The 26,222-nt window shown below is 38.7% G+C and overlaps 1 protein-coding gene across 2 annotated transcripts in view; it reads right to left on the bottom strand.

Moving 5' to 3' along the window:
• Window positions 1–26,222, bottom strand: part of ANXA10 (annexin A10) — a 78,229-nt gene that overhangs the window by 22,584 nt on the left and 29,423 nt on the right. For both annotated transcript variants that reach the window (XM_015451009.3, XM_065545674.1), the window contains exons 4-6: window positions 5,622–5,735; window positions 3,992–4,082; window positions 2,954–3,033 (exon numbers count right to left, since the gene is read on the bottom strand). In XM_015451009.3, the coding sequence (XP_015306495.3) occupies window positions 2,954–3,033; window positions 3,992–4,082; window positions 5,622–5,735 (285 nt within the window). The remainder of the gene's footprint in view (window positions 1–2,953; window positions 3,034–3,991; window positions 4,083–5,621; window positions 5,736–26,222) is intronic.

Here is a 26,222-nt window from a genome sequence, read left to right as displayed (position 1 = left end):
TAGGCCTACTTGAATGAGGGTTTAGCCAATGATACTTGAGCAGAAATGGGTATGCATTGCAACAAGGCTCATAAACACTTCCATGAAGAAACCTCTATTCTCTTTCTGCTTCCCTGGGTTGAAGACAGACATGATAAACTTAAAAGCCAGTAGTAACGGTGGAAAGAGACCAAGTCTCTGGATCACTTCTTGGAAGGGAAATGCACTCTGATTGGTAGCACCTGTTCTGGTCTTCCTGTGAGCTTGAGAAATGGCATTTACTTTATGCTTTTAGTCATCTATTACAAGAAAGAGATGAGCTCAGTAAGTAACTGGCTAGTTTGCAAGCAGACACACAAGGGAGAAGAGAAAAAGTTTAGAAATTTGGTGCCTTGAAGAGTTAGAAAGAGAAACCACTTACTGATTCCAAGCAATGTAAGCTGAGACTTGAAGAGGTTTTGAAAAGTAAGGGTCTTTTATGACTCAGCCCTCTAGTAATACCCGGCCAGTTTTACTTTCTGAGAGATCCTTCAAGGAAATGTTTTTGAGTTGTGAAAATAAAAAAGGCATAAATGAGGGAGCAGGGATGCAAAGTCATACTGTAGAAATATATCTAGGAAAGAACTTTGCATGCGGTTAAGTGGTAAATGGACCTAACCAAAAGCAAGTAGATCACAACTCTTCTAAGTTTTTAAGAGAGCCTCATTTTCAAAGACATTACAAACCCAGATTAAAGAAACATTGATAACGTATGCTATGAGGACTCTAAATTTGCCAAAGTTGAGCTGCTATGAAAGTGGTACAACCTTCAAGGATATAGAGAGGCTTCTAGACTTATGATGGGGTTACATCCTGATAAATCCATTGTAAATTAAAATATCCCAAGTCAAAAATGCATTTAATACACCTAACCTATTGAACATCATAGCTTAGCCTAGCCTACCTTAAATGTGCTCAGAACACTTGCAACAGCCTACAGTTGGGCAAAATCATCTAACATAAAGCCTATTTTACAATAAAGTGTGTTACATATCTCACATAATTTATGGAATATCAACTATTATGTGAAAATTGCAGTAGTTTTGCACCATCATAAAGTAGAAAGGTACCATGAAGTAGATAAGTCAGACCATAAAAATTCAGGGACTGAGGACTGTCTGTTCTCCAAAGCACCTCTTCAGATAAAGACAAGCAGGATAAAGGACAGGGAAGGACTTCTCAGAGTTTATCAACAGTAGCCACAGAAAAGTTTAGATTAAAAACAAATCCGAGAATTCATGGAGACAGTTGACACTGGAGTAGTTCAGAGAAAAGGGAGAAAGAATAGACAATGATCTATCTTGTATTTTCATCTGGTGATTGTAACTCCTCGCCTAAGAGTGTGGGGCTCTGGGTTCCTGAGGGCTTTAGGCAGGATTCTCACTCTAGTTGCCTCCACCTGGATTGTAGACCTTTCTCTCTCCTCGGTCCTACTCTTCCAGCTTTGTTCCCACTAAAAAGGCTTTCATGTATTCTTTTCTAATTTCATGTTCCCATGTACGAAATTCTATCGACTTCTTGGTTTTAGTGAAATTCTTTGGTGTCTACTAATTCTTTGCTAACTACTATGCCTTTGATGTGTAAAGGAAAGGTTTGGGGGTTTAGAAACTCTTGTTTCATTTCAAACACACACACATGCACACACACACACACGCATACAAAATGCAAAACCAAACAAAAATTCCAGCTTTTAAGACATTTTCCTCAACTGTGGCCTTCGAGTTTCTCTTTTAGAAATTAAGAGCTGAACACTGATTCTCTCTCTTTGCATTCCTGAGTGCCTTTGTTAAATAGGATAGCAGGTATATTGGAGAATATGTATAAAACAGGAGATAATTATATCTTTAAAAATATTGTTTGTATTACAATGCTAATATGTGGAATATTTTCAAGAAATAGTCATTAAATGGAAATATATATCATTTAGTCAGTACAGAAACATAAATGATAAAATCTATTTTTAACTTAATGTTTCTTTTTGGTAATGTATAATACCATAGAATTTTTATAGGCTGCATTGAAGATCATATGCTGGCTTTCAGAGTCTCTACCATTCAACCAAATTCTGGATTTCTACTTATTAGCTCTTTAGACAATCATAGAGCTAGAACTTTATACATTTTGATTATTCTTTTCTGAAGTACTTATGAGAATATTTATAGTGTTTTGTTATTAAATGAGAAAATTGTTTATCTCCTCACACAGTACTAGGCACATTGTAGGAGCTCAGAAATGTTAGTGTGCCCTAAACTCATGTAGCAGTTTTAATAATGAAATTATTTCTAAGGCTGGGCATGGTGGCTCACACCTGTAATCGTAGCACCTTGGGAGGCTAAGGCAGGCAGATCACCTGAAGTCAGGAGTTCGAGACCAGCCTTGCCAACATGGCAAAACCCCATCTCTACTAAAACTACAAAAATTATCTGGGTGTGGTGGCACGTGCCTGGACTCCCAGCTACGTGGGAGGCTGAGGCAGGAGAATCACTTGAACTCAGGAGGGGGAGGTTGCAGCAAGCTGAGATCATGCCACTGTACTCCAGCCTGGGCAACAGAGCGAGACTATCTCAAAAAAAAAAAAAAAAGAAAGACATTATTTCTAATTAGAATTATTAATTTTAACTGTAATATTTTTAATCTTTTAATTTTCTCAGAAAATATAATTAATTATACATATGTTATACATACATGTATATTTATAATGTCTTTAGAATATATTTTTAATTTTTTGAAAATAGAGCTGATGCATTATCCATACTTGTCTTTAACAACTTAAATTTCTAGTTGAGTACTTTGAACATGGCTTCAGTAAATGTTACTACACAGAATTTACTGTTGAACTGTAATATACTGGAGTTTTCTGTTCTTTTCTTTTTGCAATGACATATACCTATTTTCTTAGAGAGTGCAAAGTGGTGTAAATTTTGGAATGCTATACCTGGACCAAGTTCATGAGAGTATCTCTGAAGTGTCCCGAGGTCTCTGAATAAATGTCCTCTTGGAGGTTATTGCTGTATTCTGCATAAGGAAACACATTAAAGGTATGATTTATTATGGAACTATATATCAATGTGTTTTGAATAAGTTAATGTTATTTCCCAGTTATGAGTACAAAGTCCAGGAAATGTAGTCCACCTGTTGACATTTCTTTGTTAATAAACTGTCTGCCAAAGAATTCTGTCACCTAATGGTAACATAAGCATAGGACTGTTTTTTAAAAATCTTTATTCCAAAATTGAAAAACAGGATCGAGAGTCATTTCACATTCTCTGATTCTCAAAATACAGTGTTATGCATTCTATTTCCATAGACTGCTGCCCAGCCCAACACATTTTCTAAGTGCTTCATCTCGTTTTAACATTTTAATGAAAGTTCTGACTTCATTCCCTTCAGAAAAGTCTTGTTTTTGTTTGAATGCAATAGAGATGACTGTCCGCAACATTTTCTTGACACACAGTGTCACAGAGTACATAATGCAATGGAACTTAAGGCATTATACCTTTTTGAAAGTGAAAAGAGTTACCCTTTCTACTTTTGAAACGTATAAAAATCTGCTTTTGCGGTAGATTACAGGAACGTGAAATTTATGTAAAGCGAAGCAGATGTATTTGTAGAATTCACTGAGCCATTATTGTACTTTATTTTTTCTATATGCTGGGTCTTTCCTGGGTAAGAGATGAAATACGCCCTGAATTCAAGTGTGGGGCACTTTCCTGTCTTAATGAAAACATTCACCTTATAGAGATTTGTAATGATTTTCCTGGAAAATTTGCTTAGCTTGATTGTCTAGGGAACTGTTTCATTTTTAGTGCACTAATAATCAATTTTACCTCATGAGTTAATTGGTCCTCAGTGAATCCTATGTTAAATGTAAGAATGTCTTAGATAATTCTTCAAAATACAGAAACTGGAATATTCAACGTGTTATAAAGTTCATATATGTGTAAAATACATTCACATATGTATATTTCCTTACGCAAGCAGTAGGCTTCTCGCATCTGGAAAAGTTCTCCATTGGTTCTTGAAGCTAGTATTTCAATGAGGCAGTTCTCATCAGTGCCTACTCCCTAGAGAAAGGAAAAAAAGAGATAAATGTAAGGATATTCTTACTGGGAGTAATAGCGCACCTTTTGTACATGAAAGGGATACAGCCTTTCCAGTGTTTTGAGAGGTGGCAGGGGAAAGGAAGTTGTTTGGGATGAAGGTAGGCACAATCTTAGTTCCAACTTTGCCATTTACTACCTATTTCATCCTGAAGAATTAATATTATCTGAAGGAAACTCTGTTTCTTCATTTAGAATACAACAGTATGAGCATTTCTAAACAATGCAGAGGAAGACATGGTCAAGCAATGCTCATGGCACTGAGCATTTCCATTTGCTGTTGAAATGATATTTGATATTCCATTTGCTGCTGCAATATTAATTCTTTAGCAGGCTGACATTAGCATACAGGTTTTCTAATTTGCCAAGAATATTTTAAGGACCTGTGGCTGCCTCTCTAGATGTGGAATTTTGTACAATTTGCGTAAATATTTCGAAGGACGCTTTCTGTGGTCTCTTGCAGACATATGCACATATTGGTCTGTGAAAGTGATCTAAAGACAACACACCTTTTTTAGGAAAGCCTCAGAAATCCTTAGCATTCTATGAAATATTGATAAAATACACTTGTTTAATCAAACAGCAACATATAACTTTATCTTTAAAATAATTTTTAGATATGTAATTTTGCAAGAGGTAGGAATTGACATGCAACGTTTGTTAAAAGCGATTAGTTAAAATTCATATACTTTTTGTACAATGCCTATTTGGATCAGTAAATATGATGGCCAAAATCCATGTCCTTTAATTTTTTCCTGTTGCCTCTTTTCTGTCACACATTGTTCACAGATTGTGGTAATCTGGTCATTGGCAAGCATCACACTGGAATGATTTCAACAGTTCTGCAGGTGTTTAATATCTGCATTTGGAAAGAAGTAAAGCCAAGGCCCTCTTTGTTCCCTGTCCCTAGCCAACAAAATCTGTAAAAAATCCACAGTCAACTTATTTCATGGAAATGACTTTCCTTTAAGAAACACTGATTCTAATTCTTCCGAATTAAAATTTTTATACATTTGAGAAAAAAAAAAAAAAACTGTTTCTATAAAGAATGAGCTTCAGGTCATATGAAGAAAATATAAAGATGTCATCTATATATTGTCCCTGATTCAATATCTTCTTTTGACTTAATCAAACTTTTACAAATAATGTAACAAGAGTCACATCATTTTTAATACATTCTCCTCAATATAGGAATACACACTCAGGGACCAATCTGAATAGCCCTGGAGGCTTGTTCCCTTTTCCTTGTTGGAGGTCAGCCTTGGGGCTGGTTCAGTAAGTTTGTGAGTCTGTACAACAAAAGAACACGTTGATCCCAGCCACTGAGCCTGGTAGGCTCCAGCTTCCTAACAAGGCCACTTCCCTTGACCACAACATTTCCATTGTTACATCGTTGCTTAGATATTCCCTCCCCTCTCCTTGATCATATAAGTATGTAGGAGCATCACAATTGAAATACTGGCCTGTACTTGCTACAGGTATATTTTTGGATCAGATCACTACCTTCATGGCATGCCAGAGCTCATGAGCATCATACAGTGGTGGTGGGTACATGAGGCCAACCATCACATCTTTGAAGTGATCTGAAAGCTGTTCCTTCAGATCCCCAATCAGGTCCTGTGGAGGAAAAAGTACATATTTTTATTGTATGTCACCAAATTTGCAAGAGAAATGAGATAATGGCAGAAAGTTTTTAAATATTTTCTTTTCCATGTCATTTAATAATAGCAGAATAACAAGTCTGATTCTCATGTATATGTATGCATTACATGAGATGACGAACTTGAAAATTATTGATTTAATTTCACCCCTGCATGACATAGCTTATGCACATTGCAGTCATTTGAACATAGAATGATTTTCTTTTTCCAACCCCAAACTCCAGCTCCTCTTTTGATCTCATTATGAAAATATATAAAAGTTAAACTTAAAAACATTTAATTGGGGTCTTTAGTTTTCTTGTGGAATTACTGAAACATTAGTCCTTAAAGAAAATATGCACTTTATTTTATCATTGCAATAGTCTCTTTTAGCAGAAGTCCCTGGTTATACTATTGCCAAACAGCTTATGTAAATTCATTAAGTAGTCTGAGAACTTTCTTCAAATAACAAGCAATATAATTTTAAATATTGAAAGTCAAACACTTAAAGAGAAATACATGCATGCTAAATGCTTGTGCTATGAAAACTGACAAAAATATTTTGCATTTTATTTCAAAAATGTAAAGCAGAATTTAAAAATACATATGCTCTTCCTATACACCAACAACAGGCAAGCCAAGAGCCAAATCATGAATGAACTCCAATTCAGAATTGCTACAAAAGGAATAAAATACCTCAGAATACAGCTAACAAAGGAATATGAGGATCTTTTCAAGGAGAGCTACAAACCACTGCTCAAAGAAATCAGAGATGACACAAACACATGGAAGAACATTCCATGTTCATGGACAGGAAGAATCAATATCATGAGAATGGCCATACTGTTCAAAGTAATTTATAGATTCAATGCTATCCCCATTAAACTCCCATTAACATTCTTCACAGAATTAGAAAAAACAAGTATTTTAAAATTCATATGGGACCAAAAAAAGAGCCTGAATAGCCAAGTCAATCCTAAGCAAAAAGAACAAAGCTGGAGGCATCACACTACCCAACTTCAAACTATAATACAAGGCTACAGTAATCAAAACAGCATGATATTGGTATAAGAACAGACACACAGACAAATGGAAGAGAAAACTTAGAAATAAGACCACACACCTACAACCATCTGATCTTTGACAAACCTGACAAAAATAAGCAATGGGGAAAATATTCTCTATTTAATAAATGGTGCTGGGAGAACTGTCTAGCTATATGCAGAAAACTGAAACTGGACACCTTCCTTATGCTGCATACAAAAATTAACTCAGGATGAATTAAAGACTGAAATGTAAAACCCAAAACTATAAAAAACCTAGAAGAAAATCTAGGCAATACCATTGAGGACATAGGCACAGGCAAATATTTCATGATGAAAACTCCAAAATCAATTGCAACAAAAGCAAAAAATTGACAAACGGAATATAATTAAACTAAAGAGCTTCTGCACAGCAAAAGAAACTATCATCAGAGTGAACAGAAAGCCTACAGAATGGGGGAAGTTTTTGTAATCTATCCATCTGACAAAGGTCTAATAACCAGAGTGAGTCTGCAAAGAACTTAAGCAAATTTACAAGAAACAAACAACCCCATTAAAAAGTGGGCAAAAGACATAAACAGACACTTCTCAAAAGAAGACAGACATGCAGCCAACAAATACATGGAAAGAAGCTCAACATCACTGATTATTAGAGAAAAACAAATCAAAACCACAGTGAGATATCCCACCCCAGTCAGAATGGTGATTACTAAAAAGTCAAGAAACAACAGATGTTGGTGAGGTTGTGGAGAAAATGGAACACTTTCAAACTCTTTTTGGGCATGTACATCAGTTCAACCATTGTGGAAGACAGTGTGGCAATTCCTCAAAGACCTAGAGGCAGAAATACTATTTGACCCAGCAATCCCATTACTGGGTATATGCCCAAAGGAATAAAAACCATTATATTAATATTATAAAGATACACGCATGCATATGTTCATTACAGCACTATTCACAATAGCAAAAATATATAATCAGCCTAAATGCCCATCAATCATAGACTGGATAAAGAAAATGTGGTAAATATATGCCATGGAATACTATGCAGCCATTAAAAAGGCATGAGATTATGTCCCTTGCAGGGACATGGATCGTTGGAAGCCAGTATCCTCTGCAAAGTAACACAGGAACAGAAAACCAAACACTGCGTGTTCTCACTTACAAGTAGGAGCTGAATGATGAGAACACATGGACACATGGATGGGAACAACACACACTGGGGCCTGTCAGGAGCAGGGGTAAGGTGGGAAGGAGAGCATCAGGAAGAATAGCTAATGGATGCTGGGCTTAATATCTAGGTTATAGGTTGACAGGTGCAACAAACCATCGTGGCATATGTTTACCTATGAAATAAACCTGCACATCCTGCACATGTATCCCTGAATTAAAATAACATTTGAGGGAAAAAAAATATATATATGCTCAATTCATTTTCTGTAGGGTTACCAAGATATCTGAATGATGTTTAAAATAATCTCTCACTAAAGTGTGTAAAGCATATTCAGTTTTATTAAAATCATGCAATACTTCAGTTCTGAGGTGGTTCAATACTAGAATTCAAGTAAAAGATTCCACATTGAAATAACAACAAAATAGTCCTAATTTTCGTTTTATTTGGCATAATCCAACAACACCTTTCATATACTGTGGATTTTCTTTTTTAGTAGATGAAAGCATTATAAGAAGAGAGAAAATACAAAGTACCAATATTGAAAGTGTAAGAGTTGTGTGTATGTATACTACAGACACTAAAGGTTAAAATGAAAATATTATAAACAAATTTATGCCACTGTATTTTAAAATTTAGTTGAAATAGACAAATTCCATGACAAATACAAATTACCAAAATAGCTGAAGCATAAAAAGAAAATTTAGATTGCCCAATGTTAATTAAATAAATTGAATTTGTAGCTAATGCTCCCGCCTATCCCTAGACCCAGGTGGAACCACTGATGTAATCTATCAAGCCCTTATGGAAGGAGAAAAGTAAATCTACACAAAATCTTGAAGAAATTAGTGGATGATAGATTTCTCAATTTACTTTATCTGGCCAGCATTGCCATAATACAAAAATTAAAATAAAAACTTCATAAGAAAGTTGCAGACTGATATCCCTTATAAACCTAGACACAAACATATGTATTCAAATATTTATAAAGCACATCTAGTACTACATAAAAATAATGACACGTAATGAGCAAGTAGGGTTTATTCCAGGAATGCAAGATTGGTTTGCATTTGAATATTAATCAATGTAAATTTCCATTTTAGCAGTATAAGGAGAAAAGGTACATGATGATATCAATAGAAGTAGTGTGTTAGTCCACTTTGTGTTGCCATAAAGAAAAACCTGTGGCTGGGTAATTTACAAAGAGGTTTAATTGTCTCATGGTAGGCCAGGTGTAGTGGCTCAAGCCTGTAATCCCAGCACTTTGGGAGGCTGAGACGGGTGGATCATGAGGTCAGGAGATTGAGACCATCCTGGCTAACACGGTGAAACCCCGTCTCTACTAAAAAATAAAAAAAAACTAGCCGGGCGCCTATAGTCCCAGCTACTCGGGAGGCTGAGGCAGGAGAATGGCATGAACCCGGGAGGGGGAGTTTGCAGTGAGCTGAGATCCGGCCACTGCACTTCAGCCTGGGGGACAGAGCGAGACCCCGTCTCAAAAAAAAAAAAAAAAAAAAAAAAATTGTCTCATGGTTTTGCAAGCTGTACAAGAAGCAGGGCAACAGTATCTGCTTCTGGTGAGGCCTCAAGAAGCTTACAATCATGGCAGAAGGCAAAGGGGGAGCAAGAGCTGGAGGGAGGAGCTGCCAGGCTCTTTAAGGAGAATTCATTACTGATGGAAAGAGTTCTTCATGAGGAATCCGCTCCCATGACCCAAACACCTCCCTTGGGGCCCACCTCCAGCAGTGGAGGTCACATTTCAACATGAGATTTGGAGAGGACACATATCTAAACCAAATAATGTAGCAAAAGAGTTTGAGAATGTTTAGCACACAATCATAAAAAAAATTCTTAGCAAAGAAAGAAGGAATCTTTCTCAAACTGATAAAGGGCATTTACAAAATTTCTACAGGGAAGAGGACACCAGTGAAAAACTAAATGCTTATCCTGTAAGATGGAGAACAAGGCAAGGATGTCTGCTCTTACTGATATATTCTATTTGAATTTGTACTAGAGCTATATACTTAAAAAGAAAAGCCAAAACTCTAAATCTTCTAGAAGAAAGTATAGGAACAAATCTTTGCAACTTGGTGTAGACAAAAAAATCTTACGTGATACATAAAAGAATAAACAATATATGAAACAATGATGAATTTAACTTCTTTGAAATAAAAACCTTAAATTTTTGAAAGAAACTTTTAAGAAAGTAAAAGCGAACCACAGCTGTCACTTCACATATTTGACAAAACACTTGTGCCCAGAAGATATAAGAAACTCTTAAAACCCAATAAGACATTCTGATGAAAACATGGACAAGACCTTTCAACTAGAACTTCACCAAATAAAACATACAAATTGGGAATAAGCCTGTGGAATGTTTAAATGTTTTCATGCTTAAAACATTAGTCATTAGACTAATGGAAATTAAAACCATCATGAGATACCACCACATATTCTCTAGAGTGGCTACAGTTAAAAGACTGATATTACCAGGTGTTGGTAAGGATGTGGATCATTTGAAACTACCATCACTGATGAGAATGTAATATATTGCAACCACCTTAGCAAACTCTTTTGTAGTTTCTCATGAGTTTAAACATATATTTAAAAACAATCCATCAAATCCACTCCTCAGTATTAACCAACAAAAACAAACATTGATAAACCCAAATAACATGAATATTTATAGCACATTTATTCATAATAACCCCAAATTGAAAAGGAATGTCCATCAACAGGTGAATGAATAAACAAATATTGGTATATATATGGGATAGAAAAATACTCAGCAATAAAAGTACACACATAGCTTCACAAGTGAATCTTAAAAACATTATTCTGAGAAAATGAATCTAGACACAAAAGAGCACATATGACATGACTATATTTATATTAAATTCTAGAAATAGCAAAATTTCATCTGTAAAGACAAGTAGAAAGCAGATCAATGGTTTCTTTCAGCAGGAGGATGTCAGGAGATGGGCTGCAAAGGAACAGGCACAAAGTCTGGAGGTATTAGAAATGCTCTATACTGGCCAGGCGCAGTTGCTCATGCCTGTAATATCAGCACTTTGGGAGGCTGAGATAGGTGGATCATGAGGTCAGGAGTTCATGACCAGCCTGGCCAAGATACTGAAAGCCCGTCTCTACTACAAATACAAAAATTAGCCTGGCGTGGTGGCAGGTGCCTGTAATCCCAGCTACTTGGGAGGCTGAGGCAGGAGAATCGCTTGAACTCAGGCAGCAGAGGTTGCAGTGAGCCAAGATTGCACCACTGCACTCTAGCCTGGGTGACAGAGAAAGACACCGTCTCAAAAAAAAAAAAAAAGAAAGAAAGAAAGAAAGAAATGCTCTATACCTTGATTGTGCTGTGTTCAAACTGCATCAACATAAATGAATTTTATTTTATAGAAATTGTATTCAATATTCTGAATTTTTAATTTTAAAATGTTATTTTGGTATTTATAATGTGTTTTTTTAATCTTCAGTTTATTCACTTCTTTCAAATGTATATGCCATACCACTTGATCACTGGTTTCAAGTTATTTATCAGGTAATTTAGTAGTTTTAGCATTTTTTCCACGCTAGTGTACCTTAGAAAAAATATGAACTTCATCATTAATATTGGTGCCCTAGGGGAATGATTCTTTAATAGGACTGGGGATAGAGATGACATGAGAATCCTAGGCAAGAGGAAGAGTTTGTAAAAATTATTCAAAATTAATACAGTCTCCTGTTTGGAGGCCAGGTGTTTTTCCCTTTACTCCAGCTAAACATCACCAGGATGGATAAAAACGAGAAATACGTACTTAAAAGCAAGGTGGTCACCTACTCTATATAAACTAAGGGCCAACTTGAGAGAGACCCTTAAGGGCAAGGCAACTTACAGAATTGTATGAATGTATAAATGAGAGATATTATTCATAAAATGAAGGTTCATGGAAAGCCTAGTTGTGAGGTAAGCCTTGAACGATGAAGTGGGATTTGGTCAGGCAAAGGCATAGGAGGTACCAACAATAAATAATGTTTCGCTACAGAGAAGGTACTGTTCTGGGGAGAGTAAAACGTGCATGTGAAGTATACAGCTAGCTTCCAATACATGTTGGGTTGATTTGAAATCCGAATATTTCCAAAGAGACTTTGGATGTCCTTGTAGTGCAAAGGGTATATCCTGAGGCCCCAATAATGGAAAGTTGAGTAGGCCAGGCAGAAGAGTGTGATGATTATCATAACAACCAGCATTTACTGAAGACTTAATATTTGCCAGACAGTATTCTGAATATTAGAATAACCGTAATAATTTATTACAAGAACTCTGTGAGTTAGGAACTGTATTCATTCCACTATGTAGACAAGAAAATCAGGCACACAACGGTGACATAGCTAGCACCATAGGAAGCCACTAATTACATGCCACCAAAGTGATGAACACAGCAAATAGGTGGTACCTGTGGCATGTTTTAGGCATTCTTTAATAAATCTGGTGGCAGTGCGTTGAAGGTTTGAATGCAAGTGGATCAATTCAATATACTTTTATCTCTACAGGATAGTGGCACTTGACAGTTGATAGAAAGGTAGAAACATTAAAATGATCATCTCTTCCGTGAACCTTCTTCTATCCCTAAGTGAAGTTGATTATTTCTTCGTCACCACTGCTTTATCTTTGCATTTATTATATTTCGAAGACCACATTATATGATAAATATATGTGCATATTTCCCCCAAAAGTCTATCAGGGCATGGACTTTCTCACAAATTCTTCAAAATTCAGCATCTAGCTCTAGCAAAGTACTGAGTGCACAAAATATGTAGAGTACAGTGTATAAATAATACATAAATGAATGTATAAGCAAATGAAAGAATAATGGATGAATGTGGATAAAGAAAAACTTGGTAAAGGATAAAAAAGGCAATGTTCAAGCTGAAGATGATGCAAACATTGCAAAAGTTTGTTATTTAACCTTTAGTCACATTTCTTTGATCACTACTCCCACCCCACACATGTATCACAACATATTTCTTCCCTTTACATATTATATTTTTATAGTAATACTGAACTGTAGACTGAGATTAGTAGTGCCACTAGATGGCGCCTGTATCTTTGTTTTTATCTCAGGCGCGCGTGCGTGTGTGTGTGTGTGTGTGTGTGTGTGTGTGTGTGTGTCTGTGTGTGTCTGTGTGTGTGTGTGTACATAGCTATACTTACAGTGAACTAATTTTGTAAAAATATATATATATATAATTTTAGGAAAATAAACAATATCAGATATCATCTAATGTTAGAATGTACAGGTTCTGGAGGTAGGATGTTTAGGCTTGAATCCTCACAGTGCAAAATACCAGCTGTGAGATTCCAAATATGTTCTTTAACTTGTTTGTGTCTGTTTCCCAGTCTGCAAAGTGAAAATAATCACAGCATCTGCCTCACAGGGTTGATATAAAATGTTAAAAGATTTAATTCAGGTAAAATTCTGAAAATATTTTATGGCATATTATAGGCATCAATATATGTCTTTCCAACCCCACAAAACCTCAAGTAACTTGTTGCAAATAAAACATGGTTAATTAGTGTCAATGCCAACACTAGGTTGTTTAACTCTCTCCCGTCCCCCATCTTTGTCTGTCTCTCTTCACCTCACAGTTTCCTGTATTTCTTGCAACTTTTTCTATATCCCAAGCTTGTCCAACCTATCTTATTTTGTTGTTATTGTGGATTTTTTTTTTTTCTTTAGCTTTTCGCAGTTTGAAGCCATGCTTTTTAGTTTCTCTCTCTAGTGATAAGCAGAAAAGAGGAATGGGGAAGGGCCTTTACTGGCCCAACCAGAAACAGAAACTGAGAACCTATAACTTTATTTTTCTCCTTAGATACCCCTGCTATGTCCGATTGTCCATGGATTCTATTGTCTCCAACTTACAAATCTATCTAGAAACTGATGAATTGTTACCGCTTTTACTGTTACAATCCTTACCCAGGTCACCATTATCACTCTCCTTTGTTAAGATAATAGCCTCTGGGTGGGCACAGGGGTGAGTGCCTGTGTTTTGGGAGGCTGAGGCCGGGGGATTGCTGGAGCCCAGGAGTTCAAGACCAGACTGGACAGCATGGAGAAGCCCCGTCTCCACAAAAAATGCCAAAAACTTGCTGAGTGTGGTGGCATGCACCTCTAGTCCTAGCTACGTGGGAGGATGGCCTGAGCCCTCAAGGGTGAGGCTGCAGTGAGCTGCGAATGTGCCATGGCACTCTAGCCTGGTGACTGACTGTGAGACCTTGTCTCAAAAAGTATATATAAAATATTAAATAAGCCCTATGAGTTATAGTTGATTTACATAAAATATATTTTATATAAATAGAATTGCTGGGTGGCTATATATATATATAATTTACTTATTTATTATATATATAAAATAGCCTCCAAGTGAGTTTCTCTTCTGTCCTTGTACCTTGCAGTCTCCGTCAACACCCCTGAAAGTATGATCCTGGGAAAATAAAAATCGGATTAGTTACTCCTCTGCTCAAAATGTTTTCTCTTACTCCACACTCCAAAGTGAACTATACCATTGTTTTATACAGTTGATCTTAGAAGAAAATGAACACTCAGAGTGTTTTATTCCCATGTAAATGACAAAGTCCTTACATGGTCAGCAAGATACATGATCTCTTCTTGGTAACTTCTGTGACTTCATCACCTACAAGTCTCCTTGCTCCTGATTTCTCTGCTCTGGCTACAGTGGGCTGCTTCTTGAACCTGGAACAGCAGACCTGCTGGAGTCAGGGCCTTTACTTTTGCCCTTCACTGTGCCTTAATGTTCTTCCCCTAGGTATTCACAGGGCCCACCCCCTCTGCTTTCTTAGTGAAGCCTGCCCTATTTATCCTATTTCAAATTATACCCCATCTCCCAACACTTCCTGTATTTCTCACCTGGCTTCTGCTTTTTTCCAAAGCATTTATTGCCTTCTCTGCAAGATCTCTCCCACCCAGGTAGAGCAGGCAGAATGTAAGCTCCACCATGCAGAGCTGTTGGTCTGTTTTCTTCACGGCTATTTCCCCAGCCCATAGAACTGTGCCTGCGACATGGTAATCACTTACAATATAGGTACAAAATGAATGAGTGAATGAGGACTACTTGTGGTTCAACAATTATTTGTTTGGAGTCATTCTTGGCAATTTGGACATAAATAAGTGAAGGTCCTTATCATCAAGCAGTTTTCTTCAGTGGAGAGAAATACAAGGATTACAATTAAATTACAATACAAAATTTGGTAAGTGCTATAGTAATGGGAATAGCAGGCTATTATCAGGACACTGGAAGAAAGTGTTACTTTCAGTTGGGAAGATAAATATTGAATAATATGTTTAAATAACTAAACATTGCAAGTTCAGAGTGGAGCCTTCAAATAGGTTCTCTAATTAGAGTGTTACATTCTCACTTGGACTTATATACATACGCTGCTTTTCAAATGCAACCTTTGGAGCGTGACTTTCCCCAGCCTGCCTGCCTCTGCTTTCCTGTTTTCGGAAGACTTGCCCTAAAGCAGACTCTGCTGGAATCACAGCTTGGCCTTACATTAAGCTAATGAGTACTTGCTTTGCAAATTGAGCTGTTGTGTTGCCAATGAAACTGCAGACTACCCCTGCTGCAGCTACTCTAACCACTCCATTTAAATTAAAAATAAAATGGCATTTTCTTATTTCTTATTCATCTTACCTTTATTTTATTATGGATAAACAGGGGCAAGAAATAGAAGACTAGCATTTTTCTTGTCTGAATATGCTCAGGGGAATAGTTTCATATGCTTTTCACTTATATGGCTTTTTCTATGATTATTTAAAATGTTATTTGCTGTTTAAATATCAATGATGCATGCTGTATAAAGTGAAATTTACAATTTGTCTTAATTCTATCTCCCTCCCCCAGTGGTCACTATGTAAATACTTGCATAATTTTATATTATATTGAAAAATTAAAATGAAATCCTAAGTCCCTCAACTTCCTGGCCAAGGGGGCCCCAGAGCAATCTTGAAAACTGAGTTCCTAGCGAAGATGGGATGGAAGGTAGAATACACCTTATGATACCCCCTCTCTAGCTCACTGCCTTTTCTTTCCTAAGAGTTAACCAGAAACCAGCCCTTTGGAAAGACTGACTCCACCCCTGATATCAACCAACCCTCTTACACTGCCTCTCCTTTTTGTGATTTAGACAAAACAACCAGCCAGCGTTCTTTTCCTGGCTAGATACCACCGACCACTGAGTGGTTCTGGCCAGTCTACGGAGGATGTGCAGTGAGGGTTTTCTGACACCTTCAGTGTCAGAGGGCTGAACAGTCCACCCTTGCAACATGCTAACACCACCATGTTTTGAACACGGGTCCTGTGCAGAGGTGTGAAGCTTAACTGCGCATGTGCATGTTTCTCCGTTCATAAATATTCATGACTCCTAGAACTCATTGAATATGTATATTCAACCACCCTGTTCCGCATACATTCCTGTCTTATTTCTGGCTATCAAAGTGTCTGTTTCCAGTTTTGGGCAGGAGACCATGCTTTCCAGCCTGTCAGAATGGCCACCCTGCAGGCTACAACCTTTCGTAAAAAATAAAGCTTCCCTTTCCAAATTCATGAACCTTGTTATTCTTCAATTGACAGTATTATAAAAATGTTTGTGCAAGTTGCTTCGTCACTTTGCAGTGGTAAGAGAATATTCTTTCGAATAACTTCATTTTACAGATATTTTTGCAGTTTACATTATGATTTAATTTTCAATGAAATTTGGGTTTTTTTTTTTTTGGTCTGATAATAATGATAATACTTTGGTCTTCTAGACACATATAGTATATTAAAGCTAAAACTCTCCCTTTTCAAATACCTGATAAAAAGTAACAAAAATACTTTTAACAGTATACATGATTTCAGAAGAAAGAGAAACAGCTTGATGTAAAAATCAGGGAAAAAATGAAAACCAGAAGATAAGCAAGTGAGCTGACCTTGGAGATGATCCTGCAGGTGACTGGGGAAAGTAGAGGTTGGTTTTGAGAACTATTTGGTTTGAGCTTTAATGCCTAATTTACAGCACTCTATGAAGAGAAAAGAACATTTACTGGGCAACGCAACACAGGGAATTAAATGTGAAACCTCCCATATGAGGTTGCTATCCCCAAAGGGTTGTATCCTCAGGAGCAGAGTGAACTAGAAGAAAATATCATTCAGCATTGAAAGATTGGCAGAAAGCTCATGCTTACCACTCATTGCCTGGGCTTTGAGTAGGAGAACATTTTCCCTGATAATCTGAAACAATAGATCTGTGCTTTCCTTGGGCTTGAAGCTCGAATTTATTTAACTCATATGAACTGAGACCTCCATTTAGAAAAATCATCATGAAAGCTGATCTTAAACTGGTGGTTCTCGTGGAACAGAAGAAGCAAATGCAAAACCAATCTTTAGAAATTCTCGGACACTCCAGAACAGAAAAAGATTCTCCCTAAAGAAACAAAAAACCAGACCCATCTCCCAGATGATATAGTGGACTCTGTAACAATCAGAATTGAAACCCCATGAATTTGAGATCATTAATAACAATCTAAGGGAATACTATGAAAAAAGTTAACAGACTTTTTAAAGAAAGCAAATAAAATTCTAGAAATTAAAAACTAAAAAGAGTAGCTAATAAAAAACTAAAAATGAATCAGTACATTGGGAAAATACATTTTAAAATGACAAAAATATTCCATATATGCAGATAAGAAATATATGGTATTTATATGGTAACATAAAGTTAGCAGACTTCAAAGAGTGAATTAGAAGGACAGACTTTGGTCTAATAGGATTTACAGTAGGAGAGAATGTGAATAATGTTGGAGAAACATTATTTCCAGTCTTCCAGAATATGTAAATCCTCAGTTATTTAGACAAAAAATATACAAGCCTGTTGACTACCACAGTGAAACTACAGAATACCAAAAATAAAGAAATCTATCTTAAAAGCATCCAGAGAATAACAGAGAATCTATAGAAAAAAGGACCAAAACAAACAAAATAATACCTCTCAATGTCAGAAGAGTTTTCTCAGAAGTATCGATAAGGGCCAGAAAAACAAACAAACAAACAAAAAAACACTGAAGTTTTATTTGCAAAGATTTGGGGAAAAATAACTAGAATTGATCCCAGAATTCTATAGCTATCTAAACTAATATTTAACAATGAGAAAATAATAAAAATATTCTCAGGAAAAGACTGAAATAATTTAACATTCATTTGTTATTCCAGAAAAAAAGGAACTGTTAATGAATGTCCTTTTGAAAAAAATCACATTGAAATCAGAAACATAGAATTGGGCATTAGAAGAAAACTATACAAATAAATAAACAATCACAAATAAAACTAAAGAAACACTAACTTATACAATGGCATAATAATGACTAATTTGGGGGAGTATAAAACAAGGTGGAATAAAAATACTGGGCAAAAATTATATGCACCTAGAAAATTTCCCCAGCTTTTATGTCAATTACAGGAAAAAACTTGAGATAAGAGATGTTATTGTGAACATAGGTTAGCAAGTAAGATAGAGTCCATTTCAAAGACTGACTCATTAAAAAAAAATTGTTATGGCCAGGCACAGTGGCTCATGCCTGTAATCCCAGCACTTTGGGAGACCAAAGCAGGTGGATCACAAGGTCAGGAGTTCAAGACCAGCCTGGCCAAGATGGTGAAACCCTGTCTCTACTAAAAATACAAAAATTAGCTGGATGTGGTGGTGGGCACCTGTAATCCCAGCTACTCAGGAGGTTGAGGCAGAGAATTGCTTGAACCCAGGAGACAGAGGTTGCGGTGAGCTGAGATTGTGCCACTGCACTCCAGGTAATACAGCAAGACTCCTCTCAAAAAAAAAAAAAAAAAAAAAAAAAAGTCACATACGGGTCAAACCCAAGTCAGTCAAAGGGCTCAAACCCCTTGACTGTGACACAAATAACTGTGGTTCTGACCTCTGACTCAAGGGCCCACAAAGCTGAAACACATAGGGTCAGTAATGATGAAGTTGCCCCCGATGGAGAATGTTGTGCAGGCCAAAACCATTGGAAATTCATTTGATTGAGGTGTGCACAGCCACTGTACAGGAAATCAACGTGCCATGCTGACTGATGCAGAGCCACTGTCTCCCTCACGTCCCCTGATCTTTTCCTTCCCTCTACCCCAACTTCTACTGCTTTCAGGAAAAAAGTGAGTGAAGGTGGGACAGAAATCTTCCTGTTCCCATTGTGGATTAGGGCCATGCACGTTTGCCTTTGTGGAGCTGGAGGACTGAAGGATATGTGAATTTGTTGGATGCGGGTGTCCATGTCACCATTCTACCTGGGCCCATCATCGGTGAAAGTACACCCACGGTGAAAGTACACCCAAATTCAAAGGATGGGTTTGAGCAAGGTTTGAAATGGAGAAGGAAACTCAAAAAACCTTATGAATGGAGACCTTTAGACTAGTATAACTTCCACTGTTGAAGGTACTTGGTATTCATGTTTATTTGTTTCTTCTGTGAATGCTCCTAAATACTGGAGGGCATGCTTTCCATGGGAAAACAGCAGATGTAAGAAGTGCTACTACCTATGAAGCCCCATAAGCCTGATGATCACTTTCAGGTACAAGTTTCTATGATAGATCGTTTGCTGATTGGAGCCTCTGGCAAGGGAGAGCAGTCTCTCAAAGATGCCTCTCGCTGTTTTAAACTTGTTGCCTTCCTGATACAATTCTGGGTATATCCCTTTTGAAAAGCAGCTACTGGCCTCTACTGGACTTTTAGAGAAACTGAATGCCTGATCCATGCAGGCCTTGTGACCCTGATGCCTGACATTCCCATATTGGAGTAGGTCAACTGGGACTCAATGAGTGGCAAGGTGGAAGGAAACCAGCCAGTCTCACCTGTCAAATAGAAGTGGTACATCGAAGAATCCAGTAGACCTGGACCCTGCAGTGTCTTGCATTTACATGAAAAAAAAAATGGTAGCTATTCCTTTGGGGGAAACTGTTGGGGAAATCAGCAAGCTGCTGATTCAATGGGGACCTCAATCTGTTGCCCTAAATGCCATGGCCTGGTTCACTGGCGATTCAGATGAGCTGAAACCAGATAGTGTCCACTGGGCTGCTGTGGCTGCTCAACTCAGAAACACCTGTGCAGAACCAAAAATGAATGACTATTGCCCCATGGGCAGAAATCAAGGCTATCATAGCTCTGAACAGCGTTCCCCTTGATAAACTCAATCTTTTTATTCACTCTTGGGCTGTTAGCTTTTCTTTGGGTTAACTCTTGGAAAAACACAAACTGCATATTAAACAGGAGTTTCCTTCTGTAGTCTGTGGGGAAAAATTGCAGGTGCTGATAACTTTTGTGTCCTTCTTGCAGCTGTCCACAGTAAGGGCTGATTCTCTGATGAGACCAACTGGAATCCAGGTGCTGATCCAGCCTGCATTGCTCAGATCCACAATTGCTACCTGGATTAATCATCAGACTGGGCATGTGGTAAAGCATTCTATGTTTCTGATGCCAAGGTTACCACCACTTGCCAATCTTGTCACTTTCGTCAAAGGTTGACTTGCATTTTTCCTGGCAAAGGAAATCACAATTCATAGGATATCGCCCCTGCAGTTCTGGCAGATGGATTGCTTCAGACTTTGAGCACCTCATAGGCTCCTGCAGGTCCTCAGAAATGATAACACTTTGTCAAGTTACAATATTGCTGTTTCAGTTCAATCAGCTGACTTCCGCCCATCACTGTGGCCCATGAAAATAATCTGTGCCATGTTTTTGGCTTTCTAGATTACTTGAAGTCTGACCATCATGCAGTTTTATTAAAAATGCCACTCAAGGCTGGGCACGGCTCATGCCTGCAATCCCAGCACTTTGGGAAGCCGAGGCGGGTGGATCATCTGAGGTCAGGAGTTCAAGACCAGCCTGGCCAACATGGTGAAACCTCATCCCTACTAAAAATACAAAAAATTAGGCAGGCGTGGTGGCATGCATCTGTAATCCCAGCTACACAGGAGGCTGCTTGAACCTGGGAGGTAGAGGTTGCAGTGAGCCAAGATCATGCCACTGCACTCCAGCATGGGTGACAGAGCAGGACTCTGTCTCAAAGAAAAATAAAAGCCACTCAACAATAGACTAAGAGTCAAGGTATTTGATGCTCTCCACCACCCCTAGGCTTCTGGTATTGCTGCAAATTGACCAGCTCAGTAAGACTTCTGACTCTATCTTCTTGACCTTCGTCTGGCCTACTTAGCTTAGCAGGGAAGTTTGGTTCTGGAATTCAATAGTTCCTGGAAAATATTAACCTCCTTTCAGTTTCTTGGAAAACGACCATGATGGAGGAAGAGGGTCATATAAGCCTATTTTTAAAATTTGGGATTTCACTCTGACCTTTTCTAAGCATGATGCTTCTTTCTTTCTCTTAATACTGAAACTGCCTTTGCAAAACTTACAACTGAGGCAATTACAGGGAAGAGAGCTGGCCTGACTCCATCTTGCTTCTAACGTCCAAGCTGTACTTGTTTATTCCTGGTCATAGGTCAAACTAACTTTGGGAGGAAGTTAGGTTATAGTTTAACTTTGAAACAAAGACAGTAACAGCTCTTTTCTAAAACAAACCCCCTAGGCTGCCTTTGCAAGACTAACAAATTAGCTACAAGATGAGAAATTATGGTTTAGGAGTCTTGCAGCTGGAGGCTGTGACATTCTGAACCTCCCTAAATTGTTCCTCAGGAAAACATCAGTATTATACACTTGATCTTAGCCAAAGGGCTGGGAAGCAATACCACATCAGTATTATAAAACCTAGGCTGAGTGCTTGAGATATTTTGCAGACCCTGTACTCAGTGGATTAGCTGTCAACACCCAGGTTGATCAGCTGGTTCATCTGGTCTTGTGGCCCCTACCCAGCACCTGACTCAGTGGAGGACAGCTTTGACTCCCTATGATTTCATTTCTGAACCAGCCAATCAGCACTCCACACTTTCTGACCCCTACCCACTAAATTATCCTTAAAAACCCCAATCCCCCAGTTTTTGGAGAGACTGGTTTGAGTAATAATAGAACTCCCGTCTCCTGTACAGCTGTCTCTGTGTGAATTAAACTCTCTCTATTTATATTCCCCTGTCTTGATAAATCAGCTCTGTCTTGTCAGTGGGCAAGGAGAAACCATTGGGCAGTTACAATACCAACCTCAGGGTGTCCTAGTTGGCCTATTCTCTGGGTGGCAGCCTAATCAAAAGTGGACATAGGAATTCAAACTCAATTCTGGATCAGTCACTTGGATTCTCTCTGGAATCTCATCACCCCAGATCATAAGGATAAGGATCACTGTTTTGGGTACACTATGTGTGGGACATAATAGCTTTCTGGAAGCTGTATACAAATGGCTTTGTCCCTCTTGTACCTGACCATTCCATATTAAGGTTCTAGGTGTAAGTTGGAAATGATAGAAAAAAACTGAAGTTACACCTACTGGAATGGAACAGGTCAATTTTCTAGTGGTAGAGTAAGAACAACAACTGGACACAGTGGCTCATGCCTGTAATCCCAGCACTTTGGGAGGCCAAGGCGGGTGGATCACCTGAGGTCAGGAGTGCGAGACCAGCCTGGCCAACATGGCAAATCCCCATCTCTACTAAAAATACAAAAAATTAGCTGGGTGTGGTGGCACGCTCCTGTAATCTCAGCTACTTGGGGAGGCTGATGCAGGAGAATTGCTTTAACCCAGGAGGCGGAGGTTGCAGTGAGCTGAGATCGCGCCAGCGCACTCCAGCCTGGGTGACAGAGCGAGACTTTGTCTCAAAGAAAGAAAAGGAGGCCGGGCGCGGTGGCTCAAGCCTGTAATCCCAGCACTTTGGGAGGCCGAGACGGGCGGATCACGAGGTCAGGAGATCGAAACCATCCTGGCTAACACGGTGAAACCCCGTCTCTATTAAGAAATACAAAAAACTAGCCAGGCGAGGTGGCGGGCGCCTGTAGTCCCAGCTACTCGGGAGGCTGAGGCCGGAGAATGGCGTGAACCCGGGAGGCGGAGCTTGCAGTGAGCTGAGATCCGGCCACTGCACTCCAGCCTGGGCGACAGAGCGAGACTCCGTCTCAAAAAAAAAAAAAAAAAAAGAAAGGAAAAAAAAAAATAAAAAGAACAACAATCTTGGCACCTGGAGAGAGAATACCTAATTACACACACCATTTTGGCCTTAGAGGGCATTCGGGATTGCCTTAACTTACTGGCTAAGACTGTTACATGATAGGCTTGCCCTGAACTTCCTGCTGTGGGTCAGGTGAGGGGTACCTGGAGCTCTAGCATAGGGCTTGGAGTGAGTGACAACTTTAGATTAGGCCCTCTTGAGTAGTTGACACTTAAGCAAAACCTTGAAGGATGTGAGGGAATTCGCAGTATAGATGTCTGTCCTTGTAAGCCTGAGTGTTTGCTCCATTGAGAACAGTGGGCATTACTGAGAACTTGTGGAAGAAACAATTTAATAGTCAGATAACCTTGGTTCAAGTTTTACTTTTGGGCAAGTCAGCCCGGGCACTAAATTGCTTAACCAACAAAGTGGGTTAAATGAATGACAGAAACCAGCATATTTTAGACCGGATAGTCCCTGTTTTAGATGAAAAATGAGAAAATGAATTGCATCAATGCTGAATTTGAACTCCTTCAAGAGTCATTGTCTGTTTGTTCTTCTTCCCATTCACAAGGGCATTTCATTGTTGCCTTGGTGTCACTGCATTGTTTTTAACTAGCTCTTGCTTTGGTGGGGAAGATCAGAAGTGACCTCATGAATTACTTTGATAAATATGTCAATCAGTAGAATTCCAAGTGGATTTTCAATTGAGTCTAGGGATTAATTTCTGCAATAGGTGAGGCAAAGCTGATGAAATTCAGCCACTCTGCACCAATGTAAACTGTCAAGTAAGAAGTGTTTATGGAGCCTGCTGAGAATTGTACTTCACTCAGCAGCTAAGAAAATGATTCTGTCAACTCTTGATTATTCTTGTTAATGAAAATTTAAAATATCATTGTTTAACATAGGAGCTAATGTATACATTCTCACCACAGAAAGGGAAAAGTAGCAGGAGATATACCTGGACCAGCTGGAAGAAGAAGTCCTAAATGTGAGCAGTGGTAGATGTCAGGAAGACCTTACTGATGGTCAGGGACATTAACCTGGTGGCAGCCAGGGCAAGGAGTGAGGGAAAAGAGAAATCTAGGCAATTGGCGTAGATTCATTTTAACTACAGAGTGGATAATGAAAGGATGTTTTTCCTTTTCTTTAAAAAAAAAAGTAAATAGGCAGAACATAATGCCTTAGATGCACTGATTCTGTAAACGAAATGCCTTTTCTATGCCAGACCTAGGCCGGGCTCTGGAGGGAGAGCAGCAAATATTACAATCCCTGCTTTTCCAGGAGATGACAGTGTTCTTGGCAAGATGTAAAAGTGAACCAGCACAACCCACTGGCATTATGCACAAAGACCTCTTGGAACCAAGCAGGAAACACAGAGCAGAGGGTGAGCCTGACAGACTGCGAAGGTTTCCAGGAGCAGTCAAAGCCTGCCTGTGTCTTATCGGAGGAACTGCAGTTAGATGCACCTTTACAATGTCATTCAATAAACATTAATTAAGCAATCTTGGTATGCTAGACAGACATTTGTGGTAAGCTCTAGGATGAACAAGAACCATCCCAGCTTTCAAGGCTTTAGACTGTGGTAAAGTGAAACAGATACAAACAAACTCACAGAGTTGTCATTAGTTACTGTGAGGAAGTTTGAAAAAGGATGTATTAGCAGCCCAAGTCTGTTCCACTTCATCTGGTGGGGGGCTGTGAGGTCTTGTGTCCAGTACCTGGAAGGATGATAGGTGTCCAGCATGTGGTATTGAAATCAGGTTATTGTAGATAGATAAAACAACGTGACTGGAGGTGAGGGGCAGCCATGGTGAATTTGAAGGACTACAAGTAGAGCAGTTCCATCTGGCTGCTGGTGAAAGCTGTGTTAGGGAAGGGGAGAGGGGTGAAGATGGAGAGCAGGAACAAAGCAAGGAAGGCTTTGTGAGCCCTGGGAAGGCATTAGGTTTATTCCATGTGTAGGAATACGTGTAGGCAGATGGCTAGACATGAGCAGGTTGGGAGCCTTTGAGAAAGGAAAAGCTTGGGAAGTCTCAGGTCCAAGGGACCACCCACCATTTACATATTAATAGCGTCTCTAATGTTGGAATGGGTGGACAATTAGTCAACTGAGAGCAGAAAGAAAGAAAAAGGGCAAAGAAGAAATTCTTAAGAGATATACAGGCACAAGTACAAATTTGACTGCTGTAAGACCTTCCTGGGGTGGCGGTAATGAGCAACGCAGCCATTAGATAGAATTCGTAGCCAACACCTGGCCCACGCATGCGCACCGACCTGGGGTGGAAACTAGGCAGGTAAAAGGCAAGGGCTTATGGCAGAAGGAGAAAAACTAGATGAAGAAAAAAGGCAGAGACTTGAGACAGAGCGGAGACAGAGCGGGAAACATGAAGAAAAATCCAACGTTGTAAAAACCCAACCCAGGACTCTGCTGGCCCATTCTCTTTCAGCAGCCTGCTCTGCCTCATCTTTCAGAGTGTCCCGTCCCTTTGAATAAACTCTCTGCTCCCTCTTTCCCTTCAAGTAAAGATTTCTGCTGTCTTTGAATTGTCACTTGGCCATTATCTTACTCCCAAGATGACTAAGGACTGAGGATTCCCCATACTTTTGAGTAACGCATGGAAACACGGATATTTGTAGGGAGAAACAAGATAAACATTCAAGGATTAAAGTGACAAAGTGATGTGTGAAAATTTAGATTTTGAGTCATTCTGGCCACAGTTTGGGGATAGACTGGAGTGGGAAGGGACTAGGGGTAGACAGGACCATTTAGGAGTTTCAGCATTAGCCTGGGCACAAAATGATGAAGATCTAAATCAAGACTGTGTAAGTGAGTTTAAAGAGAGAAATGTGTGAAGAGAAATAATTTACAGAACTTGCTAATTGACTGCAAATGACAAGGGTATTTCAGAGGAAAGAGGCAAACGTGACTTCCAGTTTTCCAGGCAGTGCAATTTAGTGTATCAGCCAAGGTTTTCCAGGAGGTATGAATTATTCAGCAAAACTGAGGGTTTAACAAACTCTGAGACTTTATATGTACAGTGAAAAGTTCTTCACTAGAGTATAAATTCTTTAGTAGATTTTAAATTCCTTGAGTGTAAGT

Source organism: Macaca fascicularis, chromosome 5 (assembly GCF_037993035.2).
Source record: "Macaca fascicularis isolate 582-1 chromosome 5, T2T-MFA8v1.1".
Taxonomy (NCBI): domain Eukaryota; kingdom Metazoa; phylum Chordata; class Mammalia; order Primates; family Cercopithecidae; genus Macaca; species Macaca fascicularis.
This window is presented reverse-complemented; position numbering and strand designations above follow the sequence as displayed.